At 41.4% G+C, this 18172-nt stretch overlaps 1 protein-coding gene across 6 annotated transcripts in view; it reads right to left on the minus strand.

The window, feature by feature from the left end:
* Positions 1-18172, minus strand: part of ltbp1 (latent transforming growth factor beta binding protein 1) — a 452733-nt gene that overhangs the window by 138686 nt on the left and 295875 nt on the right. For all 6 annotated transcript variants that reach the window (XM_072264871.1, XM_072264877.1, XM_072264876.1 and 3 more), the window contains 2 exons: positions 11611-11733; positions 5663-5785 (listed from right to left, as the gene is read on the minus strand). In XM_072264871.1, the coding sequence (XP_072120972.1) occupies positions 5663-5785; positions 11611-11733 (246 nt within the window). The remainder of the gene's footprint in view (positions 1-5662; positions 5786-11610; positions 11734-18172) is intronic.

An 18172-nucleotide genomic window follows, 5' to 3' on the forward strand; every position in this document is an offset into this window, starting at 1 on the left:
TTGCCAATGCTCCTTTCTTCCTGAACTGTAAGTATTCACAGTTTTTTTTAATTTAATATGTTGCCCATTCATAAACAGCTGAATTTGACCAAAGGAGGAAGGATTCAATGTGTATTGTTCTAAGTACGATCTAACCAAGGTTTTGCATTTCCTTCTCCCTGCATATCTCTATGTCTAGGCTGTCATGTTCAAAGAACACGAGTTGCCATCGATTATGAGCAGTAAGCGTCATGATCAAACAACTGAAACAGCACTAATGTGTTTAAAATGTAGAGCACAAAATTCCCATCAACCTGTATGATAAATAGCAGATGGAGCAATACATTAAATAGATTAGAAAGGGGACTATTACTCAGAAGGTGCTCTGGTTCACAGTAGCTTTGCCCAGTGAGCCACAAGAACATTGGAAGATTGATGTAAACAGCAGAGGGTATTGTGAATATTCTCAAAATGCTGGAGGAACTCAGCAGGCCAGGCAACACCTAAAAAAAGAGTCCAGTCGACGTTTTGGACCTCAACGTAGTTGCAGGGTGGAGATGACTGGGAATTAAATATCTAAGAGTATCAGGTAATTTTGTAGGGGTAGCTAAGAAGGTAAGAGAGGTGGGGTAGCACTCTTCATGACGGATGACATTAGGGTGAAAGGATAAAGGATTTAAGGTGCAGAATGTTCAATCCATCTGGGTAGAGACTAGCAATGGGAAAGTGAAAAAGTGTAAAACAACTGTTGGGAGTTGTTATGAACACCAAATAATAATATTACAATGGCATGGGCAATAAATGAAAAAATATCTGATACGCGTGAGAATAGAATGCCAGTTGTCATGGCAACATTAACTCGCGCATAGTTGAAATCAAGGTTGTTGAAGCAGTCTTAAAGATGTCATAAAAGGCATCTGTGATACCTTTCCCGAAATTCTCTTCATCTCAGGTTCTCAATACTTATTGCTTATTTATTATTATTATTATTATTTCCTTTTTCTTTCTTTTTGTATTTGCACAGTTTGTTGTCTTTTGCACACCAGTTGTCAGCCCTGTTGGTGTGGCTTTTCATTGATTCTATTATGGTTATTGGATGTATTGAGTATGCCCACAAGAAAAAGAATTTCAGGGTTGAATATGGTGACATAGATATACTCTGAAAATAATTTTACTTTGAACAGCATGCTACTGAACCTACAAAGTAAAATGCCATCTGCGATCTGAATCTGAGCAAGAGACAGGTACATTTAAGAATCTTGCCACTAGGGATCTCCCTGGAAAGAGTGATCACAGTATGACTGAATTTCTCATCCATTTGGAGGGTGTAATAGTTTGATCTAGAATCCACTGTATTTTGCCTAAAGAAGGGGGATTGCAACTGAATAAGGGAGGAATTGGCTAACACAGACTGGGAACACAGGGTACGTGGTGAGGTAGTTGAGGAACAGTGGAAGATTTTTCAAAGGGATTTTTCGCAGCACTCAACAGAAATATATTACAGTCAGGGCAGAGAGAGTCAGCCTTGGAAGATCACAAAGGAAACAAAATGAGCTCACACATACAAAATTGCCAAGATTAGTGGGAAACTGGTAGACTTTAAACAGTAACAAAGAACCACAAAGCAACAGTAAAGAAAGAGAAGATAGATTATGAAAGTAAATTTGCTAAAATATTAAAAAAGTGAAAGATTTTATAATTACATAAAGCAGAAAATGGTGGCTAAAATGAACATAGATCTCTTGGAAGATGAGAAGGAGGAACTAATACTAGATAATGCGGAAATGGCTAAGGCTTTAGAACATAGAACATCAAATAGTACAGCACAGTACAGGCCCTTCGGCCTACAATGTTGTGCCGACCCTTAAACCCTGCCTTCCATATAACCCCCCACCTTAAATTCCTCCATATACCTGACTTTGAATGACTATTTTGTATTGGTCTTCATGGTGGAGGACACATGTAGCATACCAAAGGGAGATGTCTGGACATAATGGAAGATGAGTACCTCCACACAATCACTATCACTAAAGAGTAGTGCTGAGCAAATGAGTGGGCCTCAAGTTAGACAGGGTCTTTTGGGCACCCCAGGGTACTGAAAGAAATGGAGGAAGTTATAATAGAGGCATTTATGATAATTTATCAACATTCTCTGGACTCTAGGCAGGTCCCAGCAAATTTGGAGTTGGTGAATAACATGCCATTGTTTAAAAATGATGTAGGTTACTAATAGGTTAGTTAGCTCAATGTCTGTTGTCAGGAAAATGCCTGAACGTTATCATTAAGGAAATAAAACAGATAGAGGTGATTCTGTCAGGCAGACACTGCATTGATTCAAGTAGGGCAGGTCCTGTTTGACAAACTTACTGGAGTTCTTTGAGGATATAATGAGGGCAACGGATGGAGAAGAATTGGTGGATGTTATATATTTGGATTTATAGAAGGTATTGGATAAAGTGCCACATGAAAGACTTAAGGATATGGATGTCTGGAGTTGGCAGTAATATATCAACATCGATAAGAGAATTGTTTAACCAACAGAAGGCAAAGAGTTGAGATAAGTAGGCGCACCCTGGGTGGCAATTAGTGGTGAGCGGAGAGCCACAGGAGTCAGTGCTGGGCCCATAACTGTTCACAACATACACTAACGATTTAGAAAAAGGGACCAAGAGTACTGTATCTAAGTTTGCCAATGATACTAAACTGAGTGGAAAAGCAAACTGTGGAGAGAATGCAGAGAGATAATAGATAAGTTAAGTGAATGGGCAAGGATCTGGGATATAGAGTACAATGCTGGTAAGTGTAGGGTTGCCCAGTCTGGAGGAACAAACAGAAAATCAGATTATTATTTAAATGGTGAAAGATCTCAGCATGCCATTATGCAGAAGGTCTTGGGAGTATTTGTATATGAATTCGCAAAAGGTTACCACAAGTGCAATGAGTTATCAAGAGGGCAAATGGAATGTTTGTCTTCACTGCTGGAGGTTTTGAATTTAAGAGCAGGGAGATTATGCTGCAGTTGTACAGGGTACTGGTGAGGCTGCACCTGGAATGCTGCATGCATTTTCGCTCTGTTTGCTTGAGACATACTGCATTTGCAGTTGTTGCAGAACAAATTCACTGGGTTGATTCTAGAGATAAGAGAGTTAACCTATGAAGAACTACTGAGGTTGCTTGGGACTGTACTTGTAGGAATTCAGAAGAATGAAAAGGGATCTTATAGAAACATATAAAATTATGAAATGGATAAATAAGATCGAGGCAGGAAAATGGTTTCCACTGGTAGGTGAGATCAGAACTAGGGGACATAGCTTCAACATTCAGGAGAGTAGATTTATAATGGAACTTCGAAGGAACTGTTTTTCCCAGAGAGTAGTGAATCTGTGGAATTCTCTGCCCAGGGAAGCAGTAAGGCTACTTCATTAAATTTATTTGAGAAACAGTTAGATTTTTGCATTGCAGGGAAAGTAAGAATTACAGGGAAAAGGCAGGTAGGTGGAGCTGAGTCCATGGCCAGATCAGCCATGACCTTATTGAATGGTGGAGCAGGATCAACAAGCCAGATGGCTTATTCCTGCTCTTATTTCTTATGTTCTGCCCAGAAATCAGAAAAAAAATACTGCTCCATCTCTCTCATCATAGTACATCTGATGAGAAACGATCCAGTACTTTGTTTTCTTAACAGTTTTTACTCTGCAGACCATCAAAGGAGTTCCATAGTCCCTTTGAAATCTCCTCTCTCCGATCATGCCTTTGTTCGGGGAAGAACCTACGCAATGTTTCCAAATCTGCAGGGGTTTGTAATTTTCTCTTTGCTGAGAAAACAAAGGGATGGACAGTTAGATGATACTTTTGGACTGACATAAAGTCTAGATAAGCCAACTAATGTGACCCGCATTTTACACATGCAGCTGAATCTGGAAACGCGGCCTTGATCACCTGTAAAGGTTAATGTTTGCTTGTGAGGCGAGTGTCCTAGTAGATTGAGCATACTGCTCAGGGATGATGGCAGCCTCCTGGAGAGTTTGTCAACTCTCTGAAGATCCACAGGGATGTTATAAAACCACAGCTCCCACAAAGCCACCTGACCCAAATGAGGCCCCATCAGTGGAACAAGCACCGATTCCCCTCTTGTTCTGTTTGAATATTTGTGAAAAATTAGGTTCCTAAGGATCACCCTCCTCTCTGCTTTGAGTGCAATCATAACAATCAAGAAGTCTGTGAGGGAACATTTTTTTTTTAGCAAACAGTGGCGGCAGTTAGATAAACTTCAAGGCAAGGGACCTAGATTTAAGGTCTTGACAAGAAGGGCTGACGACAACACTAAAAGACAAGACCTAGTGAAAGTAGATTGGAACCAGCTGCAAAAAGGGAAAACAACATCTGATAAGTGGGATGCACTTAAAAGTAAAGTAGTCAGACTTCAGTATCAGCGTATCCCTAAGAAAGATAGCAAGATTAGGGACCCTTGGTTAATAGTGGAAATTGAAGATTTGATCAGGAAAAGAGAAGGAAACGTATGTCTGAGCATAGGAAATTATCAAGCGAGCCTTTCAAGGTTTATAGAGGAGAGAAGAGATACCTCAAGAATGCAGTTAGAAAGGCAAAGGAGAGACATTAAATGATTCTGGCGAACAGAACTAAACTGAATTCCAACAACGTTTATAAATATATTAGAAGCAAGATGAAGGCTAGGGAGAGAGTAGATCCCCTCAGGGACCAAAAGGAAAGTCTTTTTTGTGAAGCCAGGGATACATGTAGTGTCCTGAAAGCAGTATTCACCAGGGAGAAGGAGAGGGAGGATGGAATATTAGGAGAAGTGTATGCAGATAGTTCAGGACATGTGCTTATGAAGAAAAAGGAAGTATCATGCATATTGACATAATAGATGGACACATCCCCAAATCCTGATGAAATCCATCCCAGAGTGCTAAGTGAAGTAAGATAGGATTCTGCTGGGGGAAAATTTTTCAGTATAGGGCTTGTGATCACAAGGAAAGGCTTGGAAAGAAGCTGATCAGGGGAAGTCAGCATTGCTTCGTGATTAGGAAATCCTGCTTTATATGCCTCATTGGGATTTTTTAGGAGATTAATTAAGGCAAGGCAGTGGATATGTTATACATGGACTTTAGCAACGCTTCTGACATGATCCTATGTGATAGACTCATTAAAAAAAAAGGTCGGGATACATGAGATCCAAGGTCTTCTGGCAAACTGAATCCAAAATTGGTTTGAAGATAGAAGATAAAGGGTAGTGGTGGAGGTTTGTTAGTTAGTGGTTATTACAAGGACCTGGGTGCTTTTTCTGAGGAGTTTGCATGTTCTTCCTGCTACTGGGCGTGGGTTTACATAGAACACTGGACAGCACAGAAAAGGAACAAGTCCTTTGAACCACAGTGTCTGCTGATTGCCATGCCAAATTAAACTGCACATCTGCCTGCACATGGTTTATATCACTCCATTCTCTGACTGTTCATCTGCCTATCTAAATGTCTCTTAAACTTTGCTCTGGGTGCACTAGTTCTTCCCAAAGACGTCCACGTTGGTAAGTTGATTGGACACTGTAAGTTGATGAAAATATGGTAGGAATAGTGTAAATGGGTAGTTGATGATCAGTGTGGACCAAAGGAGCTATTTCCGCACTGTGTGTCTATAGGACTTTACAATTCTGGCCTCCTGCTACCTTCACACTGGTCCCCAGTTGCAGCCAGACGGTGTCCGGGATTGCATTCACAATGGAAAGAGCCTTCTGTGTTGCTACACTGCCCGTTAGTGCACAGGCTGGCATCCTGACACTCATCCACATCTGCAAGAAAGAGAGAAGGAACTATTAATGTTCATACCCTTTTAACCACAAGCTCTATCCACCCACAGAGGATGACTGAAGCAAAGTTCAGCACAGGAAGTCAATTATAAGACCACAGGACCATATTAGAATCAGAATTAGGTCATTTCCAACACCATTCAATGACTTGCCCTTGTCTATCTTACTTGTTATTTCCTCAAGGGATTCCAACAGAGTTATCAGGTAAGATTTCCCCTTAAGGCAACCAAGCTGACTTTAGCCAATTTTATCATGTGCCTCCAAGTACCCCAAAATTTCATCCTTAATAACGGACTCCAATCTCTTCCCAACCACTGAAGTCAGGCTAACTGGCCTGTAATTTCCTTTCTTTTGCCTCCCTCCCTTCTGAAGGAGTGAAATGATATTTGCAATTTTCCAGTTCTCCAGAACTACTGCAGAATCTAGTGACTCTTGAAAGATCATTTCCAATGCCGCCACAATCTCTTCAGTTACCTCCTTCAGAACCCTGAGGTGCAGTCCATCTATATATATATCTTCAGATATTTCAGCTTTCCAAGCACCTTCTCCTTAGTAATTGCAACTATACTCACTTCTGCGTGATACTCGAATTTCTGGCATTCTGCTGATGACTTCCACAATGAAGGCTTACGCAAAATACTTATTAAGATTGTCTGCCATTTTTTGTCCCCCATTACCATCCCTTCAGCGTCATTTTCCAGTGGTCTGATATCCACTCTTGCCTATCTTTTATTCTTTGTAGATCTGTAAAAACGTTTTGTTTCCTCTTTTATATTATTGCCTAGCTTACCTTTGTATTTCCTGCTTTCCCTCCTAATAGTTTTTTTGTCTTCCGTTGGTTTTTAAAAGGTTCACAAACCCCTCATTTTTCAAAGATTTTTGTTATATTATATGCCCTCTCTTGTGCACTTATGCTGTCTTTTGACTTCTCTTGTCAACCACGGTTGCTTCATTCTCCCTTTAGAATACTTCTTCATCCTTGGCATGTATTTATCCTACATCTACCCAACTGCCCCCAGAAACTCCAGCCATTGCTGTTTTGTCATCATCCCTGCTAATGTCCCCTTCCAATCAACTTTTGCCAGCACCTCTCTCATGTCTCAGTAGTTCCTTTCACTTCACTATAATACTGATAAATATGACCTTAGCTTCTTCCTCTCAAACTGCTCAGTGAATTCTATCTTATTAGGTCAGTTCCCTAATTTGGACAATCTACGCTAGCATTCCAGCCACAATAATGTAAACTAGCCTTTATTTGCTTTCTTCTGCCTCTGAACATTAATATACAGTCAAATTAAGCCAGAAAGTCACCATCTTTGTCATTCAATGACTCCAGAGCAAGACACACATGCACAGACAAAATTAACTCAAGATATTCTAGATTCAAAGATTCAAGATTCAAAGTAGTACATTTACTATTAACGTATGTATGCAGTATACAGCCCTTTCACAGACAGCAATGAAACAAAGAAAATATCAAACACCCAACATGTAAAAAAAGAACAAATCATGTAAGCGGCAAAAAACGAGTGAAAAGCACAGAATATAAACATCAAACCACCTTGTCATTGAACAGTTCAGATAAGTTCAGTTCAGATCGACTTCATGTTGTGTCATTTGTTGTCTGCAGGCTGCAGAACCAGTTCATGTCAATCAAAATTGCACAAAATAGCAATATAAAAAGGAATAACCAGAAACACATCATAACATGAACTACTTAATCCAATCCACGAACCACGTCAATTAAACCTTGCCCTAGACCTAAGGCACCATCCACTGGTAGCATCGGGCGAGAGGGAGAGAGAGACCAGTCAAACACAGGCAGATGGTGCTGAACACACTGTAGCCGGGTAGCAGACATCACTGGAATTCCCTTCCTGGGAGTGAAAGTGGACACAAGCGGCTGGTGATCCGTCACTAGCATAAACTTTAGTCCATAGAAATAGTGGTGGAACCTCTTCATTCCCCATGCTAGACTACCTTGGTTGATCTGTGTGTAGTTGCATTCTGCGCTCGTCAGTGATCTTGAAGCGAATGCAGTCGGGTGTTCAGATCCATCTTTCATGATGTGTGACCAAACAGCTCCAATGCCATAAGGGGACACATCGCATGCCAGTCTGATGGGCAGGGATGGGTCAAAATGAGTGAGCAGTTCATTGGACGTTATTAGTCTCTTTCCTTCCTTGAAAGCTCTTTCACATCTTTCTGGCCATTCCCACTTTGCTCCTGTCTGTAACAGTGTGTTCAATAGATGCAGCACTGTCACAGTGTTTGGGAGAAATCGGTGATAGTAATTTACAATACCTGAGTTCTTGGGATACCTTGGAGCACTTGGTCCGTTGTTCGTTGCCAAATTGCTGGAGCTGATGCGACGCCAAAGAGGAGACGATTATACTGTACTTTGTGAGTGTTGATTGTGAGGCACTTCCTGCTTGGCTCCTCAATCTCCATTTGCAGATAGGCTTATGATGCGTCAATCTTTGGAAACTTCTCCCCACCTACCAAAGGTGCAAATATGTCTTCTATGCATTGCAAGGGATACTGCACAGTACGCAGCACTGGGTTGATGCTCCCCTTGAAACCCCCAGATATGTGAACGGCTCTGACTTTCACTTCCTTGAACATCGAGACAATGGGCGTGGCCCAGTTGTTCCACTCAACCTTGGAGAGAATTCCAGATGCCTCCAAGCTCTGCAGTTCAGCATCCACTTCAGGACGTAGTGTGTAAGGCACTGGGTGTGCTTTATGGAATCTTGGTGTTGCTGTTTCATCTAGCCTTCATGCCTTTGAGTTTACTAATCCCCTTCTCAAACACCTTCTCATTAGCATTAAGCAGCTGTGCCAGTCTGTGGTTAGTGCATCAATTTGGGCTGCCGTTGCCAGTTTATGCCAAGCTTCAATTGAGTGCCAAGTCTAGTTGGATTTTTGTCAACTATTCACGACGTCCGAAAAGTGCTGGCCCTCCACTTTTCAACACATAAGGCTCTAACTGCTGTGTTTGGCCTCCAAACATCATATTCACTTTCAGTTTGCCTTTGGGAGATAATTTTGCCTGTGCAGATCTTTGGCATCACTGAGGTCTTCCCTAATGGTATCTTAGGAAACAGTGTGTTGTAGTCAGCCTCTGGAATTATTGCAAAGCTGACACTGTATCCAGCTCCATTTTCAGTTTTACACCGGATACATGTATTGTGATCCAGATGATTTTGTGATTTGCTTCAGTTATACCTTTGTCAGACTCTATGTTGTCTGATTCTGTTTTACATTTGGTAACCCTATGCATTTGCTTACTTCTGTGTTTGACACTTTTCACTCGGTTGTGTTTTTGGTCTGCCTTGCACATTCTCTCTATGTGACCTTGCCTGTGACATTTTCTGCAGACTTTTTCTTTGAACCACCAGTCATTTGTATCCTGGAAGGATTTGCCACATCGATAACACCTTTGGCTTTTTGCAGTATTTGGGGACATTTTGTGCATTTCACCTTCTAACCTCCTTTTCTGTAGTTCTGCTGCATCCTTTACTGCAGTCTCGAACAATATTGCAAAGGCCAATGCCCATTCTAGGTTTGGTCTCCTTCTGTCAGTAGCCTTGTTTGAGTGCCTTGACTATGCATGCCACATACAAGCCTGCCCCTTAATGTCCATCTCTAAAGTCACAGTACTGGGAACGTGTGCACCGTTCTGCAATGTATTCAGAAAGGCTTTCATCTTTTGACTGGTTCCTTTTGTAAAATCTAAATCTCTCAACCATTACCAGCAGTTTAGGGCTCAAATAGTTTTGTAAAAGTGCAACAATTTTATCGAACATCTTGCTTGCAGGCTTCGCAGGGGTTACTAAGTTGCGTAAGAGACTATACGTTCTTGGGTGCATTAAGCTAAGAAGGGTAGGGGCTTTCTTTTGCTCCTCCACATTGTTCATGTTACAATACCATCTCAGATTCAACCCTTTCGATATACGACTCCCAGCCTTCATCAGTGCAATCAAGTTTGTCAACTTTCCTGACTGATGCCATTGTGATGTTATTTTCACTTTAAATTCAGCGCATCTTTCACTATTACTCACGGGTCCTTCCGCTTTCTCGAGCTGGTTAACTCTTGCTGTATCTTCCCGTAACTGTCGGTGCAGTTTGTGATATTTTCTGACATTCATTGCCAAATGGAGGAGAAGATGGCGGCGCAACGCAGCTTGCAGTAGCCACTCTGGTGGTGATGTCTGTTATTTGTCAAGTAGGGTGCCGTGCACAATCCAGATTTGATGGAGACAGACGTGAGAGCACGGAGGAACATCTGGTGAAACTTCTGAAATGCCTGCTTCGCTGCTGCTGTTACTGTGTGGTCCGGATTCTCTGGAGGGGAAGGCCCCGAGTACTGGGCTTTGCTTGTTGCTCGGCAGCCTGGGCAGGGTCGAAGCACTCGGCAGAGGATGGTGCTCGGAGAGGCTGTGTCGGAGGGGCTGGTCGGAGGCTCGAAGTTTTCGGACAGATTCACAGAGTCCGTTGCGGTCGGGTGCTTCCAGTGGTGTTGCATCGGCAAGTTTGCGGTGCTTGGAGGTTCATGGCGGGGAGAGTTCCTCCCTTCTGCCGTCTGCGTGAGATGATGGGTGTATCAGGACTTTGAGACTTTTTTTGTTACCATGCCCATGGTCTGCTCTTTATCAAATTATGGTATTGCTTTGCACTGTTGTAACTATATGTTATAATTATGTGGTTTTGTCAGTTTTAGTCTTGGTTTGTCGTGTGTTTTCTTCTGATATCATTCTGGAGGAACGTTGTATCATTTTTTAATGCATGCATTTCTAAATGACAATAAACGAGGACTGAGTGTCCTCACAATCTAAAAAAAATTGTTTTGTGTGTGCACAACTGCATATATATTAAAATAAAAGCACACACTTGCAAGATGGCTTGAACTGATGTATTCACATTACAATGAGATAGAGAGAGAGAGAGAGAGAGAGAGAGAGAGAGAGATAAAGAGAGAGAGAGATAGATAGAGAGAGAGAGAGAGAGAGAGAGAACGAACAATGCTCATGTGTAGACAACGGGGGCGGGGGGGGGGGGGTTGGCGGTGGTCATTCTCCAGTCCTGTTGAAAGGTCTCGGCCGAAACATCAACTGTACTTTTTTCCATAGATGCTGCCTGGCCTGCTGTGCTCCTCAAGCATCTTGGGCGGGTTCTGCTCCATACTAAGTGGTTCTTTCAATTCCATTATATAGCAGCCAGGCTCAAGTGAGGCCTTCAGTTCATCATTGGTTTAACTAGATCTCAACCAGAATGAGAAAATAGAAGCAGGACTGAGAAATGCCCCTTCACGGAGGGCGTGCATGTGTTAGCAGATGAGTGAGCAAGGGAAATGGGAGCTGTGCGGAAGGACAAAGGGAAGTGAGAACAAAAAGCAAAATTATCTAGTATATCTACACTTGCGTACCTTCTAGCAATCTACTCTAGCTTTGTATCAGTTCAACCAAACACATTTTGAGAGGTTAGCAGGAAGAGTGTTTTCTATTTAAAATGTGGTGGTCTCACCAAAGCGCCTGAAAATTACAGCATAATTTCTTTCTTTGTGTATTCCTATCTCATTTGCAATAACACACAAACTACCATTTGTTTCTGATATGTTAACTTCTTTAGTTTTAGAAGAGCCTCGTACTTTTTGAATAAAGGCCTTTGCTTGTTAGGCAGGCAAGAACGCTAGTGAGTTACTTCAGTTAGTCACGGAAGGGATGACGCATTTTATACACACACCCATAACATAATCCACCATAGAACAGGTCTCTGTGGGATTTAATCTCTGCAGGATTTGTTACCTTTGCACGACTTGCTGTCAGGAGATGGTTCATAACCTTGATTACAAATACAGATATAGCCACCCTCAAGATTGGTACACTGCCCATTGGTACAAACGGGCATGCTGAGGCATTCATTGATGTCTAGGAAAAAAAGAAATGCAAAAATTGATGTCAAGGTTATAAGAGCGTCAGAAATAGAAATCTTGATTAGGTCTATCATTCAGTAATCCTTGATTTTTATCTCCCACATGAATCCACAATACTGCCAATGCTGATGATCACAAATGGAATTCATGGAGGTTCTGTGGATTTGAATGGATTTAAACAGGAAAAGTACACATTAAAGGCCATTAAACTGAATTGTTAACCCAGTCAATGCATCAGAGGAGCATATGGTGTCCCAGATATCCAGCATGCTTATTTTTAGTCAATATCTCATTATACCAAAATTGTCCCAAAATCTACTAAACTTATCCTTTAAGCTTGTCAGCAACTGAACATTCACAGACCTCCCAGAGGAGAATTCCAGAGATGCATAACCCTCTGAGTAAAATAGTTTCTTATCTCAGTGCTGATGACCGTCACATTTCCAGTACGCTATGTCAGCCTGTTTCTTGAATCTCCAGCTAAGGTAAACAAACTTGTCTTAAGAAGATGTCCTCCCAGCATCATCCTTTTCACAGGGCAACCCTCTTATTCCAGGAATTAGTCCAGTGGATTTAAATTTCAACCAGGTAGGAATGTAATTCTTTAGAAAAGGTAAGCAAAAGTGAACACTACTCCAATTGTGGTCGTACCAAAGCCCAGAATTTCATTTACTTGCAATGAGATTCCCTATTTCTTCTATTTCCACTTCTTGTGACAAAGGACAACGTATTTACCTTCCTAATTATCTCCTGAATCTTGAAAGGACCTCTTGCATGATAAGATTGGCTCTTGGTCTCACCCTTTCATTGTTTCCCTGCACTAATTTTTTCCCCAACAGCTTTTACACTTTAATTTGCATTGTTATTGTTTTACCTTATTCTAGCCTAATGCACTGGGTAATGATTTGATCTGTATAAACGATACACAAGACAAGCTTTTCACTGTATCTTGATACACGAGACAATAATACATCAATAACAATGCAAATCTGCAAATGAATTGCAATGTGGAGAACCCAATGATGCCTTGCTTTGCGCCCTAAACTCCTGGTGGAGTCGTCGGGGCACCGTCATAACAAGCTTTGCACCAGTCTGTTCCATCTGTCATGGTTGTGTGCCAGAGTCTGGGTCACCGCAAATGATTTCCCTGTCCATTCTTTAAGGTTGCCCGTCCATCTTTTCCTCCACCTACCTCTCCTTCTTTTCCCCTCCACGGTTCCTTGTAGAACAGTCTTTGAAAGGCCACTGGATCTTGTTACATGGCCTTACCATCTCAGCTTTCTTTTCTTCTTCGTTGTGAGAAGGTCTTCATGGGGGCCAATGTGGTGCGGGATGGTCTTGTGGACCTGCTCATTTGTGATGTGGTCCAAGTATGAGATGCCCAAGATGTTGCGATAGCATCTCATTTCCAATGCCTGTATCTTCCTCTGTAGCTCTGCTGTGAGGGTCCATGTCTCACATGCGTACAGGAAGATGGAGAATACCAATGCACGCAGGAGTCTGATCTTGTACTTCATGGTGATGTTGCTGTCCCTCCATATTGTCTTGAGTTTGGATAGTGCAGTCATTGTCTGTGCGGTTCTTGCCAGGACTTCTGGTCTTGATCCTTCATCACTGATGATTGCCCCCAGGTATCTGAACTGCTGCACTGTCTCAAGTTTCTGACCATGGACTGAGATGTCTGTTGTGATGGCACCGTTGGCATTTCCCATGAGCTTGGTTTTCTCAGCATCTATTTCCATTCCAATCTTTGTGGAGGCTCTGTCAAGATGGCTGAGCAGGTTGGCCAATTCGTCCTCTTTTCCTGCAAGTCCATCAATGTCGTCAGCAAATCTTAGGTTTGTGATGTTCCTCCCTCCAATGCTGACTGTGTCCACATGATCTTCAAGGGCAACACTCATGATTCGTTCCAGGAAGACATTGAAGAGAGTCGGGGAGAGGAGGCAGCCCTGACAAGACTCCTACGGAGGTATAGAACCACTCCCCGATGGTGCCCTGAGCGAGTATTGCACTGGTTGCCTTGGCGTAAAGCTGATAAAATTTGATGTGTGTTGCTTGAATTCTCAGCATCTGCAGAATTCCTGTTGTTTGGATTGTATGAATCAGCTTCTGCTTGGTGCCAATGATGCATTACCCAGCTAAACCAGAATTTGTAGGCAAATATAAGAATACAACCCCTCCAGAATCTTGAAAGTTTGAAAGATCAAACTTTGTTGGCAGATCATCCACCATTTCTGTACCTATTGTATGGGTGATACTTATTGATTGAACCTGAGGACCAGAGATATTGATCTTGAGAAGGTGATGGCGAGTTGTCTTCTTGAGTGTAAGCACCCTTTCTGGTAAACGTAATCTCAAAGCATTGGAGAACAGGGAGTTTCAGGATTCAGACCCAATGATAATGAAGGATCAAGTGATATATTTCCAAGTCAGACAAGGCGTTCCAATGCAGCAAATACTTTCATCCATCTCAGTGCTACCTCATTATTTTTCGCTCTATTTCTTTATTATTTTAATTTATAGCAATTTTATTTTACGCCTTTGCTCTGTACTGCTGTCACGAAACAACAATTTTTCCATCATTTAAGTCAGTAATAATAATTCTGATTCAGTTCACAGGTTCCGATTCTGCTAGAGCTCATAGATTTGTGAGACCACCCATGTCAATTATTGGATCCCAAAGCAATTTTTTCTATATTTCCAAAACTTCCATGATACACATTGCTTAATATTACAAAGTATTTCAAATTAGTCTTACCCACATTGCAATTAATTCGTCAATTTGTATTGTTATTGGTGTATTATTGTCTCATGTACCAAGATAGAGTGAAAGGCCTGTCTTGTTTAGATTAGATTAGATTCAATTTTATTGTCATTGTGCCGAGTACAGATACAAAGCCAATGAAATGCAGTTAGCATCTGACCAGAAATGCAAAGAATAGTGCTATTTACAAAGTAACTGCGAATAAAAAGTGCTACAGCACACAAATATAGAAGTACTGAGACAGTACAATATGAGTGCAATACTGCTTAGCGCTGTGATGTGAGGTTCAGCAGGGTCACAGCCTCAGGGAAGAAGCTCTTCCTGTGCCTGCTGCTGCAGGAGCGGAGGCTCCCGTAGTCATAGTCATACTTTATTGATCCCGGGGGAAATTGGTTAAGATGGGAGGACAGCAAAAAGTCCATGGTTAAGGTGCGATGCATCCTTGATAATGCTTTTTGCCCTGTGTATTGTTTATACAGATCAAATCATTACCCAGTGTATTAGGCTAGAATAAGGTATTCTCCATGCAGAATATGACCCATCTACAACCACTCTTTGCCCTCTGTGGGCAAGCCATAAAGCAATGTCCCCTTGGATCCCATGCCTCCTTACTTTCTCAATAAGCCTTGCATGGGGTACCTTATCAAATGCCTTGCTGAAATCCATATACACTACATCTACGGCTCTACCTTCATCGATGTGTTTGGTGACATCCTCAAAAAATTCGCAAAAAGTTGCCTTACAATCACCTGTTATATTTCGTAGTCATTCACTCTCACAATTTATTTTTATCCCTTTCTGAAAGGTTGCTGGCAACCCCTTCCTAGTCCTGGTTCTGTGCTTTATTTCTCTATGTACAGATAGACAGCTGCCAATCTTAAAACAGAACACACAAGATTATCCGCATGGGAATCGAACAAAATACAGCATACCCAGGAAAACTGGAGGAACAACACAAAGAGAAATAAACGCTTGGAACTTTGTTTCCATAATAATGTGCGGTCAGATTTCCCAAGGAACATCTGCAGCACTCATCTGCCACACAATTTAATTGAAGAACTGCCTGGATTAGTCTTAAATTGCATCCTTCCCAACCATGTGATTGTATGTTCTATTTGTAACAGGAAACTGTAAAAAGATACAGTTGATTCCTGATCATCCCAGGGTAGTTTGCCAAGCAGGATTACTGTACACTTGGAATGCGCTTTTTACAACCTGTCTACGAATGGCACTTTCTGCTATTAGTATCCCAAGCTACTGAATTATTCACTCTGGAATTGACCCTAAATGTAAGCGCCACACCATGCTAACAAGAGGAAACTTCACTTCCTCTCAAAATAATTTTCCAGAGAAGTATGAAGTTCAAAAATTACACTTGTAAGAATAGTTCCAAATGAGCTCAGAACTGGATATCTTACTGCAGCCTTAACATGCGCCTGAAGTCTGACACACTTTAAGCTTTTGTTTCTAAGATGGTCGTTTTTTTATTCTTCCTTTTGTTCCAGTGGGAATGATCATACCACTAGCAGTACACAGCTTCTTAATATTCATAGTAAATGAGAAAATAACAGGATGTAACTTTGTTCTTGGTTATTGAGAATAATCACATTATATAGACATGGCTGATCTCTGTACTCTGCTTCCAATATTCACTTCCAATGAACCTATGTATCTCGTAACTGCTCTTTCGGTTACCGCACTCAATGTCAAATTTCTACCCCACGGGTCTTTCTTTCCTTTCATTTATCAGTTCCGCAGACTGCATAACTGCTTTTCTCTTATTTTCTCATTTTCTCTCATTCTTTCCCACTCACACTATCAGTCTTCCACTCTCCTTTTAGCTTTCTTACTTTCTCCCTTTCTAATCTTCTCCTTTCTCTGGCTTTTCAACAGCTTTAGCATCTCTCTTTATCCTCTTCCTTTATGCAGGCAATCATCGAGAAGCCCTGACAGCTGAAGGTAGTCTTTACTGGCAGCTGAGTGCGTCCCGCAGCCAAAACAGACCTTTGACTTGCTTCACAGAAAAAAAAATTGCTCCTCCTTGACTAACATGAGTCATTTAATTTTACATATGCCTCCATTTCAATTTTTTTAATCATAAATTTTGTTTCTCCTTTTTAAAGACAATCTGCCATATCAGAAACAACAAGTAGACTTCTGTTCAGCCATAAACTAGTTCAGGTACGCATCTGAAGAGAAGGAAAGGACAAAACATTCAGATACCTGCAGAAACAAAGCAAATGCCCCTTTGCAATGATTCCAGTTCAAGGCAAAACTAGATTGAATTTTAAAAAATGACTGTGATTGAGCGATTCCATGGGGCTATTAAGATTGTACAGTAAAAGTTTCCATCAAGGATGGTGATGCAGAGAAGTGTAGCTCAGCTGCCAAGGTAAATATTGGCTTCTGGCTGGTGCTGACACTTAACGCAAAACCATAAGTAATTAATCCATGGATTCACAGACCAGGAACAACCACACTTGAACAAGGCATCTGCCTACCAAAAAGACAGTTTTCAGAGACCAAGTAGCTGGATAAAACTAAAACTGCTTGAATAAATCTAAGCTCGAAGTTCAAAGTAAATTTATTATCAAAGTATGTTTCTGTCATCATGTAATCGTATACTAAGGGTTTGCAAGTGGGGAAGTGGAGGAGCCAGTGCACAGGGAGGTGTCGAAGCCTAGATTTTGGAGCTTACTAATTAGCTCCAAGGAGATGATAGTGTTGAATGCTGAGCTGAAATCAGTGAAGAGCACCCTGTTGTGTGCTTCCTCATTATCCATGAGACAATGAAGATGCCTACATCAGATTGTTCAGATAAATAAAAAGCATGAGAGACAGTTTTTCACTAATGACTACTTCAGAGTCCACCCAAGATAATAATTCTCTTCCTACTACGTCCCATTCAAATTATTAATGATAGAGCCTTTTAGATTAGTGTAAAGCACTGAATCACTACCTCTTAACTTGCTCATACATGGTTAGACATACCTCCATTTCATTATGAATCAAACTACACTAACTCTTTCAGACCTGACAGCACAAGTGCTCATGGAAAAGAACAGGAAATGCAATGGGATTAAACACTTGGACGAAGTGTAAGAATAGAATAGAGGAACGAATTCACCAATAATGAATCACATTCAATGTGTCATAAAATGAAGTAAATATAAATGACTTTTTTCTTCTGTCAAACTATGAAGTGAAGCCACTAGAAGTTTGCTATTAAAAAAAAGAGGAAGTGCTGTGGGTCAGGAAGCGTTTGGAAGGTCAGAAACATATTTAAGCATCTCAGGTCAATAATGTTCCACTATTCTAGGGCACCACTATAGCGTAGTGGTTAATGCAATGCTTTTGCAGCTCAGAGTATTCTGGAGTTCAAAGTTCAATTCTGTTGGCAGCACTGCCTGTAAAGAGTTTGTATGTTCTCCCCATGACCGTGTGGGTTTCCTCCAGGTGCTCTGGTTTCCTCCCACTGTCCAACGACGTACTGGTTAGTAGGTTAATCGGTCATTGTAAATTGTCCTGTGATTAGGCTTGTGCTAAATTGTTGAGTTGCTGGCCGGTGAGGCTCACTGGACCAGAGGGCCTGTTCCAAGCTGTATCTCAAAATCAGGGTTTTTTAAAATGCCATGAGCCCCTACCATTAACTGAAGGGCCTGTGGACCCC

Source organism: Mobula birostris, chromosome 8 (assembly GCF_030028105.1).
Source record: "Mobula birostris isolate sMobBir1 chromosome 8, sMobBir1.hap1, whole genome shotgun sequence".
Taxonomy (NCBI): Eukaryota; Metazoa; Chordata; class Chondrichthyes; order Myliobatiformes; family Myliobatidae; genus Mobula; species Mobula birostris.